Source organism: Suillus fuscotomentosus, assembly GCF_016647785.1.
Source record: "Suillus fuscotomentosus strain FC203 chromosome Unknown F5891scaffold_3, whole genome shotgun sequence".
Classification (NCBI taxonomy): domain Eukaryota; kingdom Fungi; phylum Basidiomycota; class Agaricomycetes; order Boletales; family Suillaceae; genus Suillus; species Suillus fuscotomentosus.
The window spans coordinates 174,428-196,402 of record NW_024539515.1 but is presented as its reverse complement, the minus strand read 5'-3'; the positions used below and the strand labels follow the sequence as shown (position 1 = coordinate 196,402).

Sequence of the window (21,975 nt, the reverse complement as noted above, 5' to 3'; positions counted from 1 at the left end):
TACTACGAAGAGCATAGGACAAGAGTCAAATCACATTACTGCAGCCAGCATTATGACTGCCATGGGCGCGGGGTGTATGGGAGCAATGCAGCAGCTACCCGTCGGCCCTCTTCCGCGAGCAAGTTATACGTCGAGCACGCATTTCTCTGGAAGTAGGAGGAATCATTGAGATTAGCACTACATTCGCAGCGTATAGGCAGTAGACACCTCACTGTATCCATAATGTCAAGTTGTATTCCCATTTCTTTCAGGTAGCCTCTTATACTCGGAGGTGGAAGCTCCATCCGTCTCCCAGTGCCAAACACCAATATTTCTACTTCGTGTTCAGTCCTGCCCGGTCAGTAAATTGGAAGTCTCCGAACACACCTGGTTTTGGGACAGCAGTCTCAAATACACTCAAATGCTCGCGACCCCAGCCATTCCAAAGATGCGAGGGAACGTTCCACAAAAAAACCTTACCGTCCAGGAAGATGCATGCAGATGGAAGGATAAGCCCGTCTGCTAGCTGGATACCTGCCGATGTTATGGAATTAACTTGCACGGGGGGTGGAATATCCCCTGCAAGCATGTTTGTGAACACCGTTGGACGGTCAACATGCCGAATTGCAGTCGTATGTAAGGCGCGTCGTGACAGTGAGGAGCGAAAGCGATGTATAATGAATGTAGACATCGTGGAAGTAATACAAACGAAGGAGGGCTGATTCGCAGAAGTCAAACAATAAGCAATAATAATCATTTTCCGAGCTTATAGATGGATCTACGATGAGCAGAACAATTCCGAATGTACCTGTATTCTAGCAACCCATTGAAATATCAGATGCTGTACCAGTAATAATTCATGCGCACAAAACTCATGGGTACCTCCCATATCAGACGCAGAACAGAGCAATATCGCCGACGACGGCGCATGATGGTGGAGAGTAGGGAATAATATGCTAATGAAAAGGTCCATGCATGCAGTCATTAACGAGCCAATAAATCCATTTTGAATCTGCTGATCCACCAGCCCCCGAGTCGCCGCATTACGCACCAAAATCTCCATATCCACTTATGACCCCTCGACCCTGGTCACAACGTCCTCCACCTTGCTCTCATCTCCTCCTTCCTCAATCTCACCTTCCAATCCTTCCTCAGCACACCGCTTGCAAGAGCACGCAAACCGCCATCCCCTCGCGAGCTCCATGCGACGACGCCGGCGTGCTACCTCGGGTGTCTCCTCAGAGTGCTGCAATACGTCCACATACGCGACAGTGATCTCATCGCCTTTTTGAAGTGCACGAGTGGCCATAAGTTGCAGCTGTGCAGTGCCAGTTGGGAAGACGGGCTTAGCGGAGGGTGCGCAATTATGCGAGATCTGGGGGTCGATGTAATGAGAAAAGATGGATCGAAGAACTAGGAACTCACATAGGATGATACTGCGTAGAAACCCGTGCCGATCTGCTTAGAGGTACCGCAGGGGGTGCGTGTTTTCTCGGCGTTCTCAGGGCGAGCAGCTGTGTCAGGCTACATCGTGATGTAAGAACATAGCATTCTCAAAATGCAAAATAAATTCACCTTATCCTCCCTTCCTTCACCGAAGTATACCCCATACGAGTTATACGACATCTTCCCGATAAAGGTTGCATGTCTATCCTCCGTAAGGAATTGTTCAAGTCCGGGGAGCGCAGTCTGCAACACATCCTTCAAGACGCGAGTCTCGTGATCTGCGGGATTCACCTCGAGATATCTTAGACGCTCGAGGTGATCGTACAGCGAGTACTCTCCGCCATCTGTCAGCACCGGCTCGGAAGCGACGCCAGGCAATATTCCGCGGGGTAACATCTTAGCAGTCTCCGCGCTGACCTGTCGCGCAACGAATCGCGCCACAAGCTCTGGTGCAGCCCTTTTGGTCTGTATGAGATACTCGACGAACGCTTTTTGGGCATTTTCTCGCTCCTCACGTTGCGCGCCTTTCATTTCGGGCGCTATGGCAGCAGGTAAAGGCGACTCGAGCGTGAAGAGCAGAGTCTGCGAATGCGCGTTGTGTTGGGTCTGGCAATCAGATGAGCAGTAAACACTGTGGAGGCGATCCGATTCTGGACGGATGGGATCGTTTTGGATCTGGCGCAAGCAATAGCTACAGTGTGTGCCTTTCCCTTGAAGATCGGCATCGAGAACGGCCACGATTGGATCTTCCTGTGGAGGAGATCAGGAAGAATCCAGGAGACATGGGACAGGCGATTTACCTGGTAGATGACTTCACCAGCCTCGAAGTCTTTTGTCACGACAAGGACTTTCTTCGACATGGTTGCGCCCTTGCCGTCAGGGACATTGATAGTCTCAACTGCGACATTCATTGCCTTCGGCGGGAAGAACGTATAATATCCTATCCCAACTTCAGTCCTGCATAAGAAACACGCACCCAAGCAGCGTACCTTCAACTCGGTCTTTGACCTAACGGTGACGACCAAAACATGAAACAAAATTCATAATCAGATACCATTGAAACAACCAAGAAAGAGATAGATATGCAATTTGACAGATTAGGGGTTAGGGTGCAGGCTACAGGGCTAGCATATCCGTGTTTCGCAGTCATAGTCACAGGGTAGGCGTTTGACTGCCCTAGTCTGTGACCTTGACCCACTCTTGTGAGGATGTTTCCGAGGGTGGGCCCCGTGAGGGACTCGATTCGTCCTCCCCATCAGACAGCGGTCCAATTTTCCCCTCTGCCAGTGAATGATCATTACTCACGTCCAAATTAGTAAGTTCCATCACAAGCTATGATGGCCAGGTCAGCACAACCAATAGTCATCATAAAACAGACGTACCTGGAAAACGGGTGGAGGAACAGTCTTCTCGTAAATCACAACCAGCTCCACGGGTGATGGATACACACGCAACGCGCGGTAGAAACACATCGCAGCAGAAAGGTGGTAGACAGGACCTTGAAAACCAATCAAGCAGAAATCCTTCCAAAAACGAAACTGCTAAGTACCTTTCGCACATAGTTGTTCACCTATCCCAACTTGCTTCATGAAATACTGTTCCTTTTCCTCTGGCCCAGCTGGTACTTCTTCGTTGCGTACGCTCTCCAACGCGCTCCGCAAGTCATTTGCGTCCACTCCTTCGGTTGCAGTCTGAGCAGATTCAGACGGTGTCTGGCTCTGGCTCTGCTTGACACGCTTTTTTTCTTTCCCTGAAACCCTATGTCAGCTGCGTGACAGAACATTCTGTTGGTGAAAACTTACGGAGTTGTTTGCGGAAGTTGGCGTCGGTTCTCCGCTTGTAGTCGAAGTACACGGCGTATGCGAGGACGCCGCCAACTGCGACGCTTGCAACGGTCATTATTGTAGTAGACCTGTTCATTTTGTGCAAGAAGAAGAGAACAGAAAAGATTCGAACGTTTCACTGGACCAATTAGCAAGAGGAATTTCGGAAAATGAATTATGTCAGCGACCCCTACGCGTTCAATTCAATTCAAGTACACATTCATTGACGTTCGTGAGTTGTCGTGAGTATGTGTACTAAATATTACAGGCACAGCGATCATAAATAGTTGGAATATACAAATTTACAAGGCGACATGCTCAGATGCCTCATCGACCCTTCTCCCAATCGGCAGGCAAGTCACATTTACAAACATGCCTCCGGGGTACCCGAGTCCCTGGAGCCCTGCAAGTTGCTCCATGCATAGCATCATGCGCCAATTCATTCGGGCACTCGTATTTCACGTGCATTCGCCCAAGAGAGAATGTATCGTTGGCTTGTTCGTGCACAGCTTTCTTGAAGTCTGGGAGCCGAGGGTGAGAGCATTCAATGGCAATCTTGCCAGAGTCGACAGATTGGAGCGGTGTGTTGCCCAGGCAAGCTTTGAACATGGCTAGTTGGACGTGAGTAAGTGCACGCCAGTAGAGTTTGATCGTAGACTTACAATCATATCCCCGATTCTCTAACTTCTGCCAGTCAATACAGGTGAAGAATGGGTGACTGCGAATTGACTCCCACTCGGGTCTCATGGCATGGTGTTTCGGAAAGAAAATCTGATGAGGGGTTAAGTCAACCTCGACGACTCAAAGATGTAGAGACATACAGAATAAAGAAGATCCTTGGCATCCTTATCTTGGATGAGATCTATTTCATCGTTCGGTCTTATGAAGGTCAGCCGGCTGTAACCCCCGGGTATCTTGTGGTCATTGCCAAATTTATGTGTTCCGTCGCTAAAATGATATATAGAGTACCAGTGCTTGGGAGTTGAGTAAGCTTTAATGCCAGGGCGATCTGGGACCACAAAGGATTGCTCACCCCGCCGTTTATTAGTAAAAGCTCCAGTAAAATGGTACCATAAGTCCAGGTATCCGTCTTGAAGTTATATCGCTGGTTTCCCTCGACTCGCTCTGGAGGAAGGTAACCCTTGGTACCCGATACACCGTGCATGTGCTCGTCGTGAAATTGCTGATAGGTCAGTTTGCGATCCAGGACTTCAGCATTGCCAAAATCTGCAATGCATACGTGGCCGGACGGAGTTACAAGCACGTTTTCCATCTTCAAGTCCATATGTACGACGCGCAGCTTGTGAAGATGCTGGAGGGCGAGAAGCTTCAGGGGTAGCGAAGCACATTAGATCAAACTCGCATACTGAACATAGGAGATACTTACAAGCTCAGCAGCAACAAGACGCAACTGCCAATGCATGAATCCGAATTTTGCCCTAGTGCGAAGAGTCTGAGGATAGAATCTCTGGGGCACGTTCAGCATAAAGTCAGATAATGATATAATGATCAGGAAAACGCACCATCACAAAGTAAAAATTATCTTCGTCCTCAAAGGCATGCAACAAGGGAGTCAAAAATGGGGATTGCTCTTCGGTGACGCGCTTGAATGTTTCATATTCAGCACTGATAGCTGCCGCTGCTGCCTCAGAGCCTTCGAGCAGTTGTTGCATAGTCGGCCGTTTGTCTTTGGTGCAGTGAACAAATTGTGCAAGCAACCCAGCCTTGTCGATCACCTTGATGGCGACCTCCTCTGTTTGGTCTTTGATAGCGTACCAGACATAACCGAATCCTCCACTGCCGACCTGTGCCGTGGCGATGTACTTATGACTACCTGCCTGAATGGAATAGGCAATATTCCCATCGTTCGAAATCCTCTCAACGATCACACTGGCCTGTTTTGCCTTAGGTGTCGGCGACGACTGAAAATTCGAGGCACTGGGTCCAAGAGTTGGGAACATATCGCCGAGGTTTAGCTCGGTATTGCCTCGCGTAAGTCGTAGTGATGCGTCGTTATCAAGGTTCCGCTTGGCAACATCCTGTAATAAGTCGGAGGGAGATCCCTGCTGTGTAATTTGTACAGATGATGCACATAAGTGCCCAGCTTGGACTCCTGGCTTCCTATCTGCGGGAAGCTTTAGACCAGGTGGGCATCGCAGTGGTTCATGGGGGGTAGACGACGATGATCGATCACATTGAAGTTGTGGAATTAGAGGATCGTATCGATGTGGATCTAGGCATGATTTATAGGAGGAAGCGTGAGTAGCAGACAATAGCGATTGGCCAAGGGGAGAACGTGGAAACACATAGTCGTATTGCTGTGAGCCCAGGCGTTCTTTCTGAGAGGAAGGTTCATCGGGAATAGTAGAGGCCATCGACGGTACGCCAGTTTCAGCGGTAGGTCCGACAGAGGGTCCTGCGATGTAAATGAGTGATTTTGCGCCAGCGCATTTTTGGGGCGTCTCAATGTCCTTGCTCTCGATGGTCTGCATGGTCCGAGCCAAAACTGGGGTCGTGACGGTAAATTCAGAAAGTGGAGAATGGATAGGTGTCACAAGCGCCATGACCTCAACCGGTGCTATGCATTGAATATCACTGTCTCGAGTGATGCCCGTCAGGGAGGTAGATCGATTTAAGGCAGCCATGTTCGAGGGTTGTTGCTCATCTGGAAACTCAACAGTAAGCATCCGTATTGCACCGATGAAAGACACCTCTCCAAGGCTATCGATGGTTTACATACCTTGAGGGCACGTCGTGCCGAGTCCAGAGAAATTTAGTCCCTGTGCGGAAGAAAGAGCAGAATCAGGAAGCATATCGACCATCTCCGTCGACTGCGTGGGAGTCGTTTTGATGTTAGATACAACTGCAGAATTTGACGGAGAAGGCTCGAGAAGAAGTGCGGAGCCCTGGGCGGTGTGCACATGTCCTTCATAACTTGTTCCAATAGTAGGTAAAACTTGACTTTGTTGGATTGACATGTGGGCGCCATCGGCAGTGGGGGACAAAACTACATGAAAGCGAAGGTTTACATTGATAGGAAAAAATGCTTGGGTAGCCGGAGACCGTTCAATTAGGGATGAGACATTTGATGCAGGGGCAGGCGTTGCAGCAGTAGCGACATCCAATGCGGAGGCAGATCCAGACGTCTTGAAACGTTTGAAGATGCGAGCAAGCAGATGTTTGAGGGCCATTGATAAGTGCGGGCGGTATTATGATGATATGTGAGCTATGACCGGGTCCTGGAAAGACCAGACGTTAAATAGAGCTCAGACATATTCTGTGCCACCACAAATACTGGATTACTGATGTAGATGTGGCCAAAACTTGGGAAGGGACCACAACGCTTTGGCTCATCCCAAAGCAAGCGGAGACAATTGCGGGGTCCACAGCTGATCGCCGAGGGCATAGCTAACCACATATCTTACGTAATATGATATCGATGTGAAAGGTTTTGCTTTGCCCAAGCTTTGCCTTGAGCGTAAAGCTTTAAAGATGTATGCAGTGCGGAACCAAAGCAACACGTAGTAGTATCGATGAGAAGGAATCCTGAATAGTGTCGTTAAATGCCCCTGGTGCACCAAATTGAGAGAGTTTTGTCATAGCACCATGATCCAGATTAATACTACCCGAGGGTTATCGTCAGAAGAGCGCTTGGACCTTCTTGATACCACAACAAAAGAGTTAAAAGTCATGAACGTAGTCGAAGCTCGTCAGTAAGGTAGCTCAGCAATGAAGGAGTTGGGAGCAACTTGAGCCGGAAAGGTCCGTGGCGCCTTTGGGTGTTGTTCTCACGGGCGTGCACGCTCTGGTTGGTCGAAGGGAGCTCATACCAAAACATTCCCCAAGGCAAGGCATTGGCATTTCTGTAGGGAAATACCACAGCGCCGAGAGGACAACATACAAAACCAATTTATTGGTCATGAGCGGCCTGGAGGTTGTCAGTCAATCCAAGTCTACGACGTCTGGCGACAACGAAGGACAACATCATAATTTACCATCACAGGCTACGCATCTTTTCCACCAAGAGGATTCACATCAGCCTCCTCTTTCACTGGATTTTTCTGGGCTTTCTGGAACGGAGGATGGACTAGGAAATCATGTTGTCAATCATATTGACCTCCATGACCCACGGAGTTCGCTTATAGGTGACCTTCACCGGGTGGGAGACCATCCTAAACTTGACGAAATGACAATGCTCGAGGCTGTGAATCCTTCTGATACACACGAGGACACACAGGAAAGTCGAGACACAGAGCCTGATATTAAGCGTGTCAAGGTGAGCCATGCATATATCATCCATCACCCTTCTGCATGTCGGCATCTTGCATCTCGTCCTTGTATGGTTTGTCAACTATGCCAGGAATGGGTCGTTTCAACAACGTGGCGTACCTTGGCGCAGACCAACTTGCTACGCACCAGCAAGAGTGCCGACGCTCTTGCTCGTTCTTCCGTGCCTGTCTTGTTTTCATGAGTTCATTAAGGGCCAACTCTGACCGTCGTTTGCCACGTTCTACAAAGGTTTACAAACTTATTGGCTCACAATGGGCTGACCAAGGGACCGCTTTTTGTTATGGACAATTCGAGAACGAGACCAACCAGGCTTTCCTTATCGCTCGCTCAGAAGTCCATTTCGACAAACTCATTCTGACTACTCGCATCCGCACCACTGACGTCTATCAACGCCAACAAGGTCCGTTTGGTATATATATTTGCAAGGATCTGCTGATACCTACTCACGCGACCACCAGATACGTTGATTGTCTGGACGGAACCGGACGGTGCAGATTACGCCTTGAGCTTCCAGGACGCAGAAGGGTGTGCAGAGGTGTGGAATTTCATCATTGAGGTCCAGCGTCACATGAATGTTGTTGGTATGTACAACCCTTGACCCTATGCCGCGCTGCTTCTATTCTGGTCCCCTGCCTCTTGCACTATCTCACCTACACGCCTCCAGGAGAAAGTAGTGTTGGCGGTTCATCATCTCCCCGAAGCGACCACTCTACGACAGCAGCGATTATCCGCTCGGGCCACTTGCCTCAACCAGAACTTGGGAATATTCCCGATATTGAACGTGCCATTAAAACACTGGTGCGTGGACAGGCGATTAGGAAGAGAATATGCGAGTATATTCTGCGCGAGGTCCGTCGTCAGATCATCAAATTCCTCACGATGGACCGCTAAGCTTTGAGCAGGAATATATTGCGAAGATGATAGAAGTCTTCAAGCTGGCAGAGGACTTAGAGAACGCCGAGAATCTCCATGCACTGTGCAGTCTCATGCAAACCATATGTGCGTTTGTCTGCCGCCCGTGACGAATTTTTGTTGACGATATTTTGTAGTAGTAATGATTCATGATCATGGACTATACGAGCATATCCTCGATGACAGTGTGTTCTTTGGCGCTGTAGGCATGCTTGAATGTATGTTGCTTGTTATTGCTGCACGATGTGCATTAAACTCAATCTGACTTCCTCAAAGATGACCCGGAGTTCCCAAATCACAAAGCGAACTACCGGGAGTTTCTCCACGTAACCTCTAAATTTCACCAACCTATTCCCATACAGGACATCATGATTCAGAAGAAAATCCACCACACTTATCGCTTACAGTTCCTCAAAGATGTCGTTCTTGCGCGCGCTCTCGACGACTCCACCTTTAATGTCCTCAACTCCTGCATTATCTTCAATCAAATCGACATAATTAACCATGTCCAGCAGGACACCATGTTTCTCCGCGAAATATTGTCGCTATATGTGAACGAGGAGGTTTTAACGGGAGGGAAAGACAAGGATGAGAAGCGCGAGGAGATGGATGTTGACGGCAAACCCAACGGCGCTCGTACGAATGGCTCTACATCAACCCCAAGGCCTTTCTCATTCGGCCCACCAGATAATCTCTCGGAGCATGAGTTGGCCCTCCGTAGAGAGGTATTGGTGCTCATACAGCAGCTTTGCGTCATGGGTAAAAATGTGCCGCTTGCTGCTCGTATCTCCCTCTTTCGATCCCTTGTCAACCGGGGTATCCTATTCGCTGTTCAGTGGGCGTTCTCACTTTCAGAGAATGACCCAGAAGCGAAAACAACAATCAGCATTGCGGGTGAAGTGATGTCTGCGCTGCTCGATCACGATTTAAATGGTGTTCGAAATCACATCACCAAGCAAGCCTCAGCTATTGAGAGGGAGAGTAAGGAGGGACGGCCGATGGGAGAGCAAGCTGAGACGCTTTTACGAATAATGTGCAAAGTATTGACACATACTCGGGATTTGGCGTTGCAGTGTCAGGTCGGAGATGCCCTGAAGACCATGCTGGATGTCTCTCCCAAGGATGGTCCTGATTTGACACCCGTAAGCATTGTCTGATTTACGTATTGTAACTATCTCACAGCGGTTTCAGGCTGGTTTGAACGTCAAGTTACTTCGTCCGAAAGACGACCCAGGAACTGAGAAGTTTCTCGATTACTTCTACAAGAGATGTATAGAACTCCTATTCAAACCATTCCACGACATCCCTGATTTCAAGACCCAGACTGGTTCGTTTCTGCCTGACGCTTGAATAATATTTTGTAACTGAGTTGTTGATCGCAGAGCCAGTGCTGAAGCTTTCACGCGAGAAGACTAACCTTTACCTATACTTATGCGACTTAGTATGCAACTTTGCTCAACAGCATGGCTTCCGCATTCACTTTTCCATGCTTTCCTCCCACATTTCTGCCCGTATGGCCTCATTCCTAAAAGCCCGGGACAAACACTTACGTCTTGGTACATCTCGTTCATATTGTGTAGTATTTATACTGACTGAAGAGCGCAGCTGCCTTTCGCTTTTTCCGAATATGCCTCAAGGTCAACAACCCAAATTTCATGATTCACCTTATGAAACTAGACGTATTCAAACCGATCCTGGATCTGACGATACAGGAGTCTCGGCGAGATAGTTTACTAAGTGCCTCATGTCAGGAGTTCTTCGAACATATGCGTCGTGTGCGTCATTTCCTCGTTCCTTGTCCGTTTAACTGATTATGTTGTATAGGAAAATATTAAAGACCCAATTAATTACTGCATGACAAAGCATGAATCATTGGTACGACAACTGGCCGCATCGCCACTCAGTGGTCACAGGTTCATGTCTTTCATTCGGCGGTGGGAGATCAACATCGAACCTCCTCCCAAAGAGGAGTCGCAACCGGTCAAGTACGTACTTATTGTCTGACGTACAGGCCGTTGCTCATTCTCGTCATAGGAGTCTTCGAGATCCCCGACATATGGGGCGAAATGTCGATGCCGAAGAAGAAGATTATTTCAATGCTGAGGATGAAGAAAGCGATAACCATGCGCCCTCCGTCTCTCCCCAAGTTGGCAGTCGTGATCCATATGACGAAAACCCTCCATTTATCTCTCCTCATTTACGCGGGCGCTCGTCATCACCCGTGCATACTGCATTGAAACGAAAGCGACGTGGTGCTATGGTTGGGAAAGGCTTTCGTCCACAAACACTTACACTTCCTCGCACTCCGCCCTTGAAATCTCTAGTGGATTATCGTGACGAAGATGAGGAAGAAATCGGCCCACCCTCGCCCAAAGTACCCTCGGGACCAATACCCAAAGCCGCTACGACAGCCAGCCAACGCAGCTCACCCCTTTCACCTGCTGCGGACATACCACCCAGTCCTAGAATATCTCATCGACAAATTTCTTCACGCCCGCCCCCACTTCCTCGGCGGTCCTCTTTGGATGAAGAGGACAACCTCTTGGAGTCTCTACTCCGTTCTAAATCCATTGCCCCATCTCCTTCAAACGCGCCTTCAAAGGCATCATCCAAGCTTTCGATGCTGCCGATACGGCTTGGCGACAAGCGGAGAAGAGATGATGATGATGAGCAACTAGACCTTTTGGCTAATAAGCCAAAACGAGCTGATCTAGGCTCACGGAAGGAGCCTGAGCCTTCGGGGGGTAGAACAAATGCGGTGAAGCCTGGGGAGGATCCACCAAAAAAGTTCAAGCTTGCATTACGAGGTATCGTGACTGCAGCGCCGCAACCCTCGACACCTGTACCTTCAGAACCTGGTGCAAAAGACGGGGATACTGGTTAGCTAGTTGTCTTCCCCGTGTTCATAGACCGTACATTCGTTAATTTTATTTGAGGGAACGCGAAATAAACTGAGCGCAAACGAGGCTACATAAAGTCTAGAAAACACGGGACATGCTATAGCCTATTAGAATGCTTTGGGCTCATCGAGCGCCTCAAACGATATCCCAGACCTCGATCCTCTTCATCCATCTGTGAGCGACACGTACGGGCCGCTTGCAAACCATTCGACCTGTGCAGCCGTCGAACAGTATATCTCTTGCCGAAATACCATCGACCGGAAGTGGACATGGAACCACGCGTATTGTTGCCCGTGCCCTTCTAGCAGCTTGTGCCTCTTCCAAGGTATCCTCGTCACCGGACGCAAAGTCGGTGTATCGTAGAGATGCTGCGGTAGTTCGTACCAGCGATGTGATCTCCCGACGCTTCTTCAATCTCTCCCCCGTTCCCTCCCCAAGCATGACGGAGATGAACTCGGCTTCAGGAGGTTGTGGCGAACGAACGCTCAGTGCAGGTCGTACGCGGAACCTAGGTATTAATGATGTTTCTGTGACTTCTTCAGGATAGAAAACGAAGCCCTTTGTTGAGCCATTGAATGAAGAGTCCATGACTACTGTAGGCGGGGAGGGATCCGTAGGATGTATATGTGAGCCCAATATCCTAGTGGCGATGCCCCCGCTGGAGAGACTATCCCGGGGTAGTAAAGTCAGTCGCACGAGACCAAGGAATGTTTTGTGGTCATCCGTGCGATTGTGGAACGAGGCGGTGATTGTGACGCCTTCGTCATCGTGATAGCTGCCTTCGCCACTGGCGGCAGAACGAGAATAAGGAAACATGGGGTCGTGAACAATGACTACATTGGATAGCTTGCTACCGACGACACCCTCGTGGCTACGTTGCAGGCGACCTGCAGACGTATTTGGATTAAGATCGTTAGCCGAACCCTGCAGTTTGCACTCGTTGGGTTGGGATGGAGGGATTTCATATGCTTCGACCAACGTGTGAGTCGATGACGCGCGCAGCAGCAGCAAGTGCGAGGTGCACGAAAGCATAGACTCGACTGGGCTCGGTGAAGCAGCATCCTGACAGACTAGTAATCAGCTAAACTGCGCACAGGCATGGACATGTGCATTACATCGTGCGTCACAGTAAATGTTGTGAACGTTTCAATGTCAAGGCAGAGAATGTGGTCACTCTTGGGTCCTGGGCTCCTGAAAGTACCACCTCGCGCGTACTTGATGGCAATTAACCTCGGACCAAGCGAAACCTCTCGAAGACTAGATAAATGCATGTCATGCCTTGTAAAAACATCTTGAAGTACGACGTGTGGCTGAGAGCCTTTCGAGCTGATATGGAATTGAAACACCTTCCTGTATCAAAACCAACATTAAATTTCACCGACATGGAACAGAAAGGAGCGACAGACAATGCAAAAAAATTCTCCACCAAAATTACAAATGCAACACGTTCTCCGTTCGTTCGCGTGCTTTGGACGCAACGGAGGTCAAAAATCATGCCGGAAGTCGTGTACAACACAGTCGAATGTTTAGCATAGAGCTGCAGGGGTGCTTCTTCGGCTGGGTCATTTCCTTTGTCTGCATCCAGGTCAAAGCACCTGACAGGTGCCTCTGAAGAGCAGATGCTGGTGACAATCAACCAACGGCTGAAAATGAGGCCGTAAGGGGTGTGATTCCCGGTGGCATCTGGATAGAGCTCGACCGTTCTTCTGCGAGCGACTCCAGGGAGTGGAAGTTCTTTGTTGCCGAAATTCAGTGCTCGGGAATTATATCTCTTATTGTCCATGGTCATCTTCCCATCTCGTGGGCCATTTGAGCACCAGCGATCGAATTTCTCACTTGAAGTTAGCCACGACTGAAGATAGCTTGCGGAGTTGGTGGACAATAATGCGGGAATACGTGGACGTGAGGAAGTACGGTATATATTAAACCAGGTTGCGTCGCGAAGCACGGCTGACTTGAGTGTCTTGGACACCTTGTATATTTCTGTCAATCGAAGGCACCGGTGACAGAATGCAAAACAAAATCATACCCTTTGCAACCTCACGATTTCCGTTACTGATAGGTAGCTGAAAATATGGTAGAGTATATCTTCTGGTAGAGTTTCAAATGAGATAACAGCTTGAATCATCTCGAAAGAAGAGCATGACAGCTGTTTGCCGCTCGGTCGGAAGGCCTTGCGCACTGAGGAGATGGAGATGTGCATGATGATGTTCACATGAAACAGTGTTGTTGCGAGTTGTGGCAACAAGGCCTTCTCATGCGTCGAGCGTGAGTGTCGATACGCAGTAAGCACCGCATGGAGAGCACGACTCGTGTTCTAGACGTCCAGCTTCCGGATCAAAGTTGTGCTAGAAATGGCTTGGATCCATAAATCGTGGCATTCTGCGGCTGTGAACTCGGTTTCGAGCTGTGGTTACTTCCTTCCCTAAATCTTGAAGGAGCCTGGGTGAGGAACAGTTCGCTGAGTTTCATGTCTATGGAAATTTTGAATCTGCTGGAGTGACATCAAAACGTACGCTTCAAATGACCCTCGAAACGTGGGTGGGAAAAGAAACACTGGGTCCGACATTGAATCTGCTACTGTCAAAATCACTGTATATTCGCAATACGGACGTACAACGTTGCAGTGAACGGAGAAATTGATCTATGAAAAATAAATGAAGGCATCTATATACGTGGATCATGGACCGTTATCGTAGAAAATTCGAAATCAACGGGTCTCTTGTCCGAATTAGATATTCAGGTCACAAGCACTGGTACAAGGGTATGCGAGCGACCATGGTGGCAGTGGGTTGATAACGTAGATACCTCTCAAGTGGACATGTCGCAATCACGATTGCGATGCCTTCACTTCTGGGAAGGGAGGCCGTAGCATCAGCGGCTGTACATTGCACGATTGCACCGCAGATCTCTGTTACTGGGTTCATTGTCACGGTGCTCGTGTAGCGGAGATGACAGGCCTCGACTGCCTCGGTTGCGGAGAGAAGTCCGTGATGTATAGGATCGCATCGTACCTCTGTGGTGTAGTGAAGTCGCTCGTGGGGATAGTCGACCTCTAGCATTGCAGCAAGACCAATGAATTCACCGTGGAGTCGCTATTAATGCAATACATTCACCAGTAAAGTAATCCGTGTGCGCCTGAGCGCACCGGAATCGGAGATCTCCACCAGTGAAGTTTCAACCTCTGAAAGGCTTATTTTCGTCGTAACCAGTAGTCGTAACATAGATCACGATGCTATATCGGTATGCTTTGAAGAATTGAGCCCAAGATAAGCAACACATGAACTCACGATCCACCACCAGACGATGACGATGAAGACGACGACGACCTTGGAACCATGTGGTGAATAATTCAAATTGACCGTATACTTCACACCAGTGGTCGTTTATTGGCAATTTGGCACCGCTCTGCACAAAGCTACCAGCTACGCCATGGAGCTTTCCAGGCAAGCCATACAAATTGTAAATCCGTAGTGTCGGAGTAAGCCAGCCTGAGAGACCCGTGCCGGTCATCCTAAGTAGAATCATTGGAGCCAACTAGTAAAAAGGGGTTAAACCTTCGCACTTCATTGTCGCAAGTCTGACCAAGTTTGAAATTCCCATGAAAGGGATTTCATTCGAGCCTAGTCCTTGCCTGAACCAAAGTATTCTCCCTCCTTGAGATCAGCGCTCGCTCATTCCCGGCAACTACTTACACTTCCTGCACCACATTTCACAGTGTTTCCCCTGTTTCTGAAGTGTTGGTTATTGCGTTGGTTATTCCTCCAGGATATCCGCCCGTAGATGGCGGTCGGTACGTCATTCCGATGCAGTGCGGCAGTCGGGGGAAATGCTGGGACATGTCGAGCATGCAGGGGTAGCGATAAATGACCCCGCGTTTTTGACAGTTCCAAACGTTCGAGTCCTTGGTCGACAACCTTGGGATTGGAAATTATCATATCCGATGAAACGATCAGTCACCAAAATATTTACTTGCGGCGGCTGACAATACTATTGCATCGCAGTAAAAAATGCGGGGAACTTGAAGGCCAACGAGCCGCATAAACTTGCAATAATCTGTGCTGCCCAATAGCAGAACGAACTCACCTTCGTGCGGATGGCCCGAGAATTTCAAAACACTTACCTACGGAGACAGGGATGAAATTTTAGACACAGGCAGCGAAAAACCTGCACAATTGGCCAGCTGTGCCTGCATGCACCTAAAAGTTTTGTGCCCACATTAATTACCGTGAACGACCGTAAGCCCGGAACCTCCTGGCTCTTCCTGGTCATGGGTAAAAATAGGGGAGGTTCGCGTTACCAGGTGACCCATTGGCTCGGATGTTCCTCTGCTGGGTAAGATCAGATTTAAAATTATTGTCAGGAGCACTGCAAACTCATCTGTCCTTCGTCTTCCAGGGCTACTATTTCTTTCATCGGACCATTGGTTCTCGTGGCTCATTTCCAGCGAGCATAAACGCGAGCCTCGGTCCGTATGACGACCCGAGCGTCGCTACAGGCACAAGGTAATAAGTCCAGTTTCAATTTAGAGCTTGATGTTCAGTAATGGTGGACGTGGCATGAAAGCAAAACATCATTATATTCACCCGCACGTCAAAGAAAATCAAAATCTTATAGCTTGCGTCTCGACGTTGGTAAGATATAATATGTTACAGTGAAATTATGGTTGACGATTCATATATGTGATCGTCCATGCAATCAACTACCGACCGTGCGTGACCAGTTATCTGGAACATCCTAGCCTCAACAGTTAGTCCTATCAACGCTCGTCCAAATTTATGGTATTTCTCCTCTTTAAACCCGCATCCGTGAAGATTCAAATTCAGGTCATCCCAAGACAATCGAGCCGACAAAAATTCGTCTCGCCAGGTCCTTCATCGCAGAACTTCTACGGCGGAGACCACCAACTTGCACACGCTGTCAAGCAAGACTGGCTGGGAATCGGGAAAAACGCTGGCCTCGGCCCTGCATAACTACCGGAGCCCATGGACGTTGAATATTGTTTCAGTTTGCTGAATTCTTAATTAACGGTGGCACTTCGTTTGGCAGATCTTGACGAGGAACTGACTTTCGATTCCATTCGAGCGGGCCGGGAGTGGACCGGCGTGGACGGGTTGTCACCAACCCTCCCTGAGTCCACGTGTGATTTTCTAGTGTGTGGGGACATACCGAGTCTCTACTGTGCGACCGAGGCGAACCTACCAGGAGCACACACAAGTGTAAGAATACGACGACCGACCCTGACAAGAGTGACATTGACAAGACACGTGAGCCCTCGAAGCGTCGTCTGAGAATGCATCCGACGAGAAGAGCAGAATTCGGAAGAACAAAGTGCTTCGCTGGCAGAAAATTTCAATTGGGGATGCTATTAGGGCGGTTCCGGCGTGTCACGCCCCCACTCAAAGCGATGGTATGGCGGCCGGTCACACGAATGTTTCGAAGGTACGATGAACGTTAACTTCAAACTTGCTGTCTCAGCGCTTGCACAGCCGAGGAATAATGGAGCATTACTCGGATTCCACTGTTGCCACGTAGTTTGTACGTATTGCGCCTGATCACCCCGTTTTTAGCGCTCTTGGGGCTGTCTTTGAGCTTTCTAATTGATGAGAACTGAATAGAATAACGTTTGTCGCAAATTCCTAATTTGGGTTTAAGTGCCTTGTCACGCATTTCAATATTCAAAGACCGAGCGTAGATTGAAAGTCCTTTCAATAATAGAGTCACGATTGCAATCACACTGTAACGACGGTTGCAATTACGATGGCAATTGCCGTTGCAACACGTGGCAATCAATCTTAGTCATTGTAATGAGTGATTTGGCTGGAAAGCCGCATGGCGTTGAAATCGATTGCAATGTCAAGTAGCAGCTTGTAATGCGAAATGAAGACCTGAAATCTTGGTTTTGATATTTTAATAGAGATCTTGAATTGTCATATTCTACCATAATTACAAGACAAGTATGAGCGGATACTCAATGGAAACCCTCTGAAGCCAAATCCCCCACTCCCTAATATACCCTGCATCTTTCCCTTGAATGAATGGGGCGCTTGTCCATCATTTCTGGATCCTTCTGTTGCTGCCGATACCTCTCACTAACCTTCTCCCTTCATCTAATAGGTCGCCATACATCATCCGGTCCAACCCTGCCCTTGTGCGGGAGATATTTGGTGACGAACAAGAGACCACCAAGCAAAGTGTGCTAGCCGCTGCCAAATGGCGATCGATGATGGGGCCTGACATGGGTAAAGGGCGCTTGGGTGGAACCGAGAGGTGGCATGCTGGTTGGGCGCTATGGGTATCCCGCAGGCATTTGGCAGTGGTCTAGGGAGTGGCGCCTTGCGTGTGGGTGGGGTGTGGCATGGGAAGGGTAACGGTTTGGTGGTCGCTGTGCGATGTGAGAAGACCTTGACAGTAATAAGCTTCAGCACACCAAATTAGATATTCTACATACCAGTAGTAGCGCGGACACCATTGGGAATTGGGCCACGACGGTGCAGTCTGGGTTGGCATTAAAACATTAGCGAAAAGTATCAAGTATCAATATAATAAAAAGACTGACCTGTAACTGCGATTATTCGTTGGACACACTGTCAATGGATGGTTCAGAATGTCTGTACCATTGACCAACGAAAGGCATAAGGTCACTAGACAATGAGAACTTTTCAATAATTGTCGCCCCAAAAAAAGACTGCACACCGTTTGCCATGTGCTCGACGTCAAATCACTGGTAACATTGACTTGTGTGGAGGTTATTAATGGAGGGGAAGAGGGATTCAGTCAAGAGAGGAATCGACGGAAAGTCCGAGCAGAGCGACGACAAGTCTAAGTCTAAGCGACGTTACAGTCACACTGACAATGTGGTTGTTGTAAGAGATGTAAACCGGTGTGAAAACTTTACAATGAATAATAAATGATTGTTATGTAAGCATCACTTACCCGCGATTCAGATCAAGCAGCTGTAGGATAATCTGTGACTCGGATTCCTCAATTTTATCCCCAAGAATGTCGGCGGACGACTCCCAGAAATCAAAATATGTATCTGGTTTAGTTGGTACGTTCAAACTTTACTCAGCTCCCCTCTCCTGGCTATATTACAATCTCTGATGATTCAGACACAACCATCTCCCATGCCCACCCCCCTGACGTTTGGTTCGAGCAATCAGCCCCCGCATTGCAACGTTATGCCCATGAAAGGGTTTGTTCACGAGGTTCTTCGTTGTTCTCGCACGTCAGGCAGCGTTCTACAGACAGCGCTCTGTTATCTGGATGCAATCTGCGCCAAGGTCCCAGAGTTGGTCTCACAGGAGAAGGGTCGCCTGGGTCCACTTGCGAAAAGGAATCAGCTGAACGTATTGTCCAGGGTGAGGTATCCACATCAATCCTATTGCACTTAAGGCTGACTCTATTTGTATCCATGCAGCAACCGCGAAATGGTTCATGGAGACTAGCCTTATTGTTTCACCAATATCTTGCACTGTCATGGCTCGCCTCTGGTGGCAAGGCCTCGTGTGTGTGTCAGGCGGCACGCCACACTACCCGCACAAACCTTCTATTGCGAAGACTCTTGTTTGGCGACAATTTTGTTTGCCATTGAGACTAGGAATGGTTAGCAGTCCGAACAGCTCCAAGATCAGTCCACCCGCTCTTTTGAGCTGCAGAATGACAAGATGTGTATTGACGCTGAGTGATTTGACAGAGAACAGCAAGGGTATTAGCTAGCTATCATGTATTATATCACTTAGACTTTACGAGAACGTCCACGACGAGTAGGACCCTGCGTCGCTACAACCTTCCTCCCCCTAGTATTCTTGGCCTTTGCTTGTCCTCCACCCGATTCCGTCCTATCATCATCAGCTTCATCTGCATTGTTAGCTACTGCATTGACACTTGTATTCGAATCATTAGCGCGAATGACAGCCCTAGATACTGATTCGTCTGGATGTGTGACTGGCTGAGTGACGAGATTTGAACCTTCAGGTCCAGGCGCCAATGAAGGAGCTGGTAAGGCTGATATTGCCGAGGGTAATACTGAGAGTGCCGACAAGACCGGTGGAGTCACTGGAGTGTCTTCTTCGCTATCAGTGTCCATGTCAAGTGCTAGCATGGCGCGGTTGATCTCCTCTGAAAAATCTTCGGCACCAGCAGGATCCATCGATGTAGACAACTTTGCAGCACCGAAAACGTAGCGATTGATGTTAGTCACGATGGTTTTGATACGTTTTGTCTCCCACTTCGTAATTAGCAACTTCTTGTATTGAAAGAAGAGGTCCTTGTAGTTGATAGTTGACGACTTGCCAACTCCCGAACCTGGAAACTCTGTGTCTGGCGAGAGCAGAAAAATGACCTGTGTTGCAGTAGTGTATGAGTAGTAGAACGATTCAATGTCATCAAAATGACTTACAATAACCGCAGCCCATGCAATGGACCCTGGTGTGACTTGTTGCAAACTCCACTTCCGAGCGTTAGTCTTCGATCCACCACAAGGCTCTTGATGAAGCGAGGTGACGCCATAGAGTGAGGCCCTCAGGATCTAGATATGCCAGTATCAGTAGAGTACTAGTGAGCAGCAGGACAATTATGAGAGAATGATAGCGCACCTTTGCAAAAAGTGTCCAGTTGCCGAAAACGGTCTTGAGGGTTGTGTCTTCTTGGAGACTTGGGAACAAGAGAGGCGGAAAAATCTTGTAAGTCTGAGTCTTGCCGGAAACTCCAAACATCTTCTGAATGTCGACAATCGCAGCTCTGTCATAACTGGCATTGGCAAAGTATTTTCCCGGAAGCTCGAATATGTCTCCAGCAACGCCACGCAATTTCTTGATTTCGTTAGAACGAGCATCGGCGATGCACTTATTTACCTGTAACAACCAAATACATTAGGTAGTGGCTAGAATGAAAAGCAAAATTGACATACGAGGTCTTTGAAGTACTCGCTACCCATTACCGTTTCATGGATGCGTTCAGGGAAATGTGCATAGAGTTCATCTAAGAAAGCAGACTCTTGAGTTGCCGACGTCTTGTAACGATCAGCACTATTAAAAGGTGTAGGTGAATCGGGGCGCTTCTTGATGAGAAGCTCGCTGTCTGGGAACATCTCCACTGTCATGCCATATTTGCGGGCATACAACGAGATAGTTTGCTCATGGGCGACGAGGGCATCCGGTGCTTCTACACGCCGTTTCCGTTTAGGCTTCTCGGAAACCAGAACCTTATTTTTCTCCTTAAGGGCACGATTGTCTGCACGCAGCTGCTGAACCTCAAGCTGCAGCGCTTTGAGTGCCTGTATTGAGGAGAGTGTACGTTAGACAGCGTTATGCGATGAAGACGGTGGCTACATACTTCCATTAACTCTCCCTTGGAGGCATTAGGCCCTGGGATGTTATTCGAGACCTGGTCCGTATTGCCTTCGTCCCAGTCGCTATCTGAATCATCATCTGACACCCGCGCTGAGAGATGAGACATGTTCTAGATGCTCGATGGTAAGGTGACGGAGAAAACAGTGTGAATGTCACCCTAATATATAGGATGAGATGTACTGCTTACCTCGTGTATACTAGACGTAACATTACTGCGAGTGACGACATTGATTCAGTCTTGCGCGTAATAATACCAGTGAACTAATGAGAGGCACGTAAACAAAAACACGACTGAAGGCCACATGTTGATGGAAGAGCGACCTACCCTAGTCATTCTCTCTCACACATCGGCACGTCAATGCCAAGGAACCTATTGGAGTTAAAGCAATTGCAGCATTCATGGCGGCGTTAGAGGTCTATGACAAGCAAGGTCAGATCAAGACGTAAAAAACATTATAACAGAGGTCACAAACAACGCGACATCTGAAACACGCTGTTCCAATGCTGCTGTCATAGATTGCACGAAGTCTGTATGAGGTGAGTTGGTAGATCAGATAGACTGGGATCGAATTGCCCGGTTTCATTTGTGGGGTATTCATAGGCATGGAGGGGAAGTTGGGTGGTATGATAGGAGGGTTGGACTGAGGGTCATGAAAAGACGGGGCAGAGGGAGGGACACGCTGGGTGGAGGTAAGACCGAATTGCTGCTGAATCTGTTGTGGTTGCCAACGCCCGGGGGATTCGAAGCCGGAGGTACTGAAGGTGTCCCGTTCGGAGCAGGAGACTGCATGATACTTGAGTTGATGGTATTGGGAGTCGGGTGGCCTGGAGCAGCAGGAGCGTTGTGAGGTGACCCTTCTGGTATACCTGAAGGGTTATTGATCATGATGGGTTTGACATCCTTCTGATCTTTCATGGGACCACCCATAGCTGGTGACGCAGGTGGCGCCATGCCGCCCATAGGTTTGGCTTGAGCCAAGTTCTGGCCGATTCGATTGTTCTGGGGACCAGCAAACTGTTGTTGACCTTGCACAGGATGGAAACCTTGCTCAGAAGCACCGGGAGCGGCTGCCGCTAATAGGTTCTTTGTCGTTGCGGTCATACTCTGTCGGTACTGCAAGGCCTTCAGAACAGTTGAGGGGCAGCCAAGGGCTGCAACAAAATCGACGACTTACTGCATGAAGATAGCCTAGTATAATTAGACCATTAGTGAGACAACGAGCGAAGAAAATGAGAGGCTTACCAGGCATAGAGAGAGGAAGCCGACTTGAA

The 21,975-nt window shown here is 48.7% G+C and overlaps 7 protein-coding genes across 7 annotated transcripts; 1 reads left to right on the top strand and 6 right to left on the bottom strand.

The window, feature by feature from the left end:
• Nucleotides 1-50: 50 nt before the first annotated feature.
• Nucleotides 51-3,579, bottom strand: F5891DRAFT_1124854 (uncharacterized protein; the record flags this gene model as incomplete). Its single annotated transcript, XM_041363923.1, has 13 exons — nucleotides 51-146; nucleotides 213-313; nucleotides 367-697; nucleotides 1,064-1,354; nucleotides 1,405-1,503; nucleotides 1,555-2,175; nucleotides 2,226-2,365; nucleotides 2,415-2,433; nucleotides 2,731-2,757; nucleotides 2,808-2,923; nucleotides 2,975-3,175; nucleotides 3,228-3,337; nucleotides 3,563-3,579. 13 exons carry the CDS (start codon nucleotides 3,577-3,579, stop codon nucleotides 51-53), a joined length of 2,169 nt encoding a protein of 722 aa, XP_041232457.1.
• A 33-nt stretch (nucleotides 3,580-3,612) lies between these two features.
• F5891DRAFT_1181192 (kinase-like domain-containing protein) lies at nucleotides 3,613-6,439 on the bottom strand (the record flags this gene model as incomplete). The annotated part of the gene is made up of 8 exons (XM_041366016.1): nucleotides 3,613-3,651; nucleotides 3,711-3,859; nucleotides 3,911-4,019; nucleotides 4,070-4,222; nucleotides 4,282-4,575; nucleotides 4,636-4,716; nucleotides 4,772-5,913; nucleotides 5,989-6,439. 8 exons carry the CDS (start codon nucleotides 6,437-6,439, stop codon nucleotides 3,613-3,615), a joined length of 2,418 nt encoding a protein of 805 aa, XP_041232456.1.
• Nucleotides 6,440-7,167: 728 nt separating this feature from the next.
• Nucleotides 7,168-11,334, top strand: F5891DRAFT_1181191 (component of IIS longevity pathway SMK-1-domain-containing protein; the record flags this gene model as incomplete). Its single annotated transcript, XM_041366015.1, has 12 exons — nucleotides 7,168-7,524; nucleotides 7,767-7,938; nucleotides 7,997-8,119; nucleotides 8,203-8,387; nucleotides 8,441-8,537; nucleotides 8,591-8,668; nucleotides 8,727-9,592; nucleotides 9,642-9,777; nucleotides 9,833-10,006; nucleotides 10,056-10,225; nucleotides 10,275-10,435; nucleotides 10,485-11,334. The coding sequence occupies 12 exons, from the start codon at nucleotides 7,168-7,170 to the stop codon at nucleotides 11,332-11,334; spliced, it is 3,369 nt and encodes a 1,122-aa protein (XP_041232455.1).
• Nucleotides 11,335-11,455: 121 nt separating this feature from the next.
• F5891DRAFT_346426 (uncharacterized protein) lies at nucleotides 11,456-13,711 on the bottom strand. Its single transcript, XM_041371445.1, has 4 exons — nucleotides 13,380-13,711; nucleotides 12,757-13,322; nucleotides 12,466-12,700; nucleotides 11,456-12,412 (listed from the first exon to the last, which is right to left on the bottom strand). The coding sequence occupies exons 1-4, from the start codon at nucleotides 13,551-13,553 to the stop codon at nucleotides 11,486-11,488; spliced, it is 1,902 nt and encodes a 633-aa protein (XP_041232454.1). The 5' UTR covers nucleotides 13,554-13,711; the 3' UTR covers nucleotides 11,456-11,485.
• Nucleotides 13,712-15,985: 2,274 nt separating this feature from the next.
• F5891DRAFT_999174 (uncharacterized protein) lies at nucleotides 15,986-16,878 on the bottom strand. The gene is made up of 2 exons (XM_041378527.1): nucleotides 16,840-16,878; nucleotides 15,986-16,792 (listed from the first exon to the last, which is right to left on the bottom strand). The coding sequence occupies exon 2, from the start codon at nucleotides 16,604-16,606 to the stop codon at nucleotides 16,355-16,357; it is 252 nt and encodes an 83-aa protein (XP_041232453.1). The 5' UTR covers nucleotides 16,607-16,792; nucleotides 16,840-16,878; the 3' UTR covers nucleotides 15,986-16,354.
• Nucleotides 16,879-17,250: 372 nt separating this feature from the next.
• On the bottom strand, nucleotides 17,251-18,273 carry F5891DRAFT_999173 (uncharacterized protein). The gene is made up of 3 exons (XM_041378526.1): nucleotides 17,910-18,273; nucleotides 17,802-17,848; nucleotides 17,251-17,754 (listed from the first exon to the last, which is right to left on the bottom strand). The coding sequence occupies exons 2-3, from the start codon at nucleotides 17,820-17,822 to the stop codon at nucleotides 17,479-17,481; spliced, it is 297 nt and encodes a 98-aa protein (XP_041232452.1). The 5' UTR covers nucleotides 17,823-17,848; nucleotides 17,910-18,273; the 3' UTR covers nucleotides 17,251-17,478.
• An 815-nt stretch (nucleotides 18,274-19,088) lies between these two features.
• F5891DRAFT_974722 (uncharacterized protein) lies at nucleotides 19,089-20,809 on the bottom strand (the record flags this gene model as incomplete). Its single annotated transcript, XM_041376475.1, has 5 exons — nucleotides 19,089-19,694; nucleotides 19,752-19,880; nucleotides 19,948-20,205; nucleotides 20,262-20,627; nucleotides 20,687-20,809. The coding sequence occupies 5 exons, from the start codon at nucleotides 20,807-20,809 to the stop codon at nucleotides 19,089-19,091; spliced, it is 1,482 nt and encodes a 493-aa protein (XP_041232451.1).
• Between the last annotated feature and the right edge of the window lie 1,166 nt (nucleotides 20,810-21,975).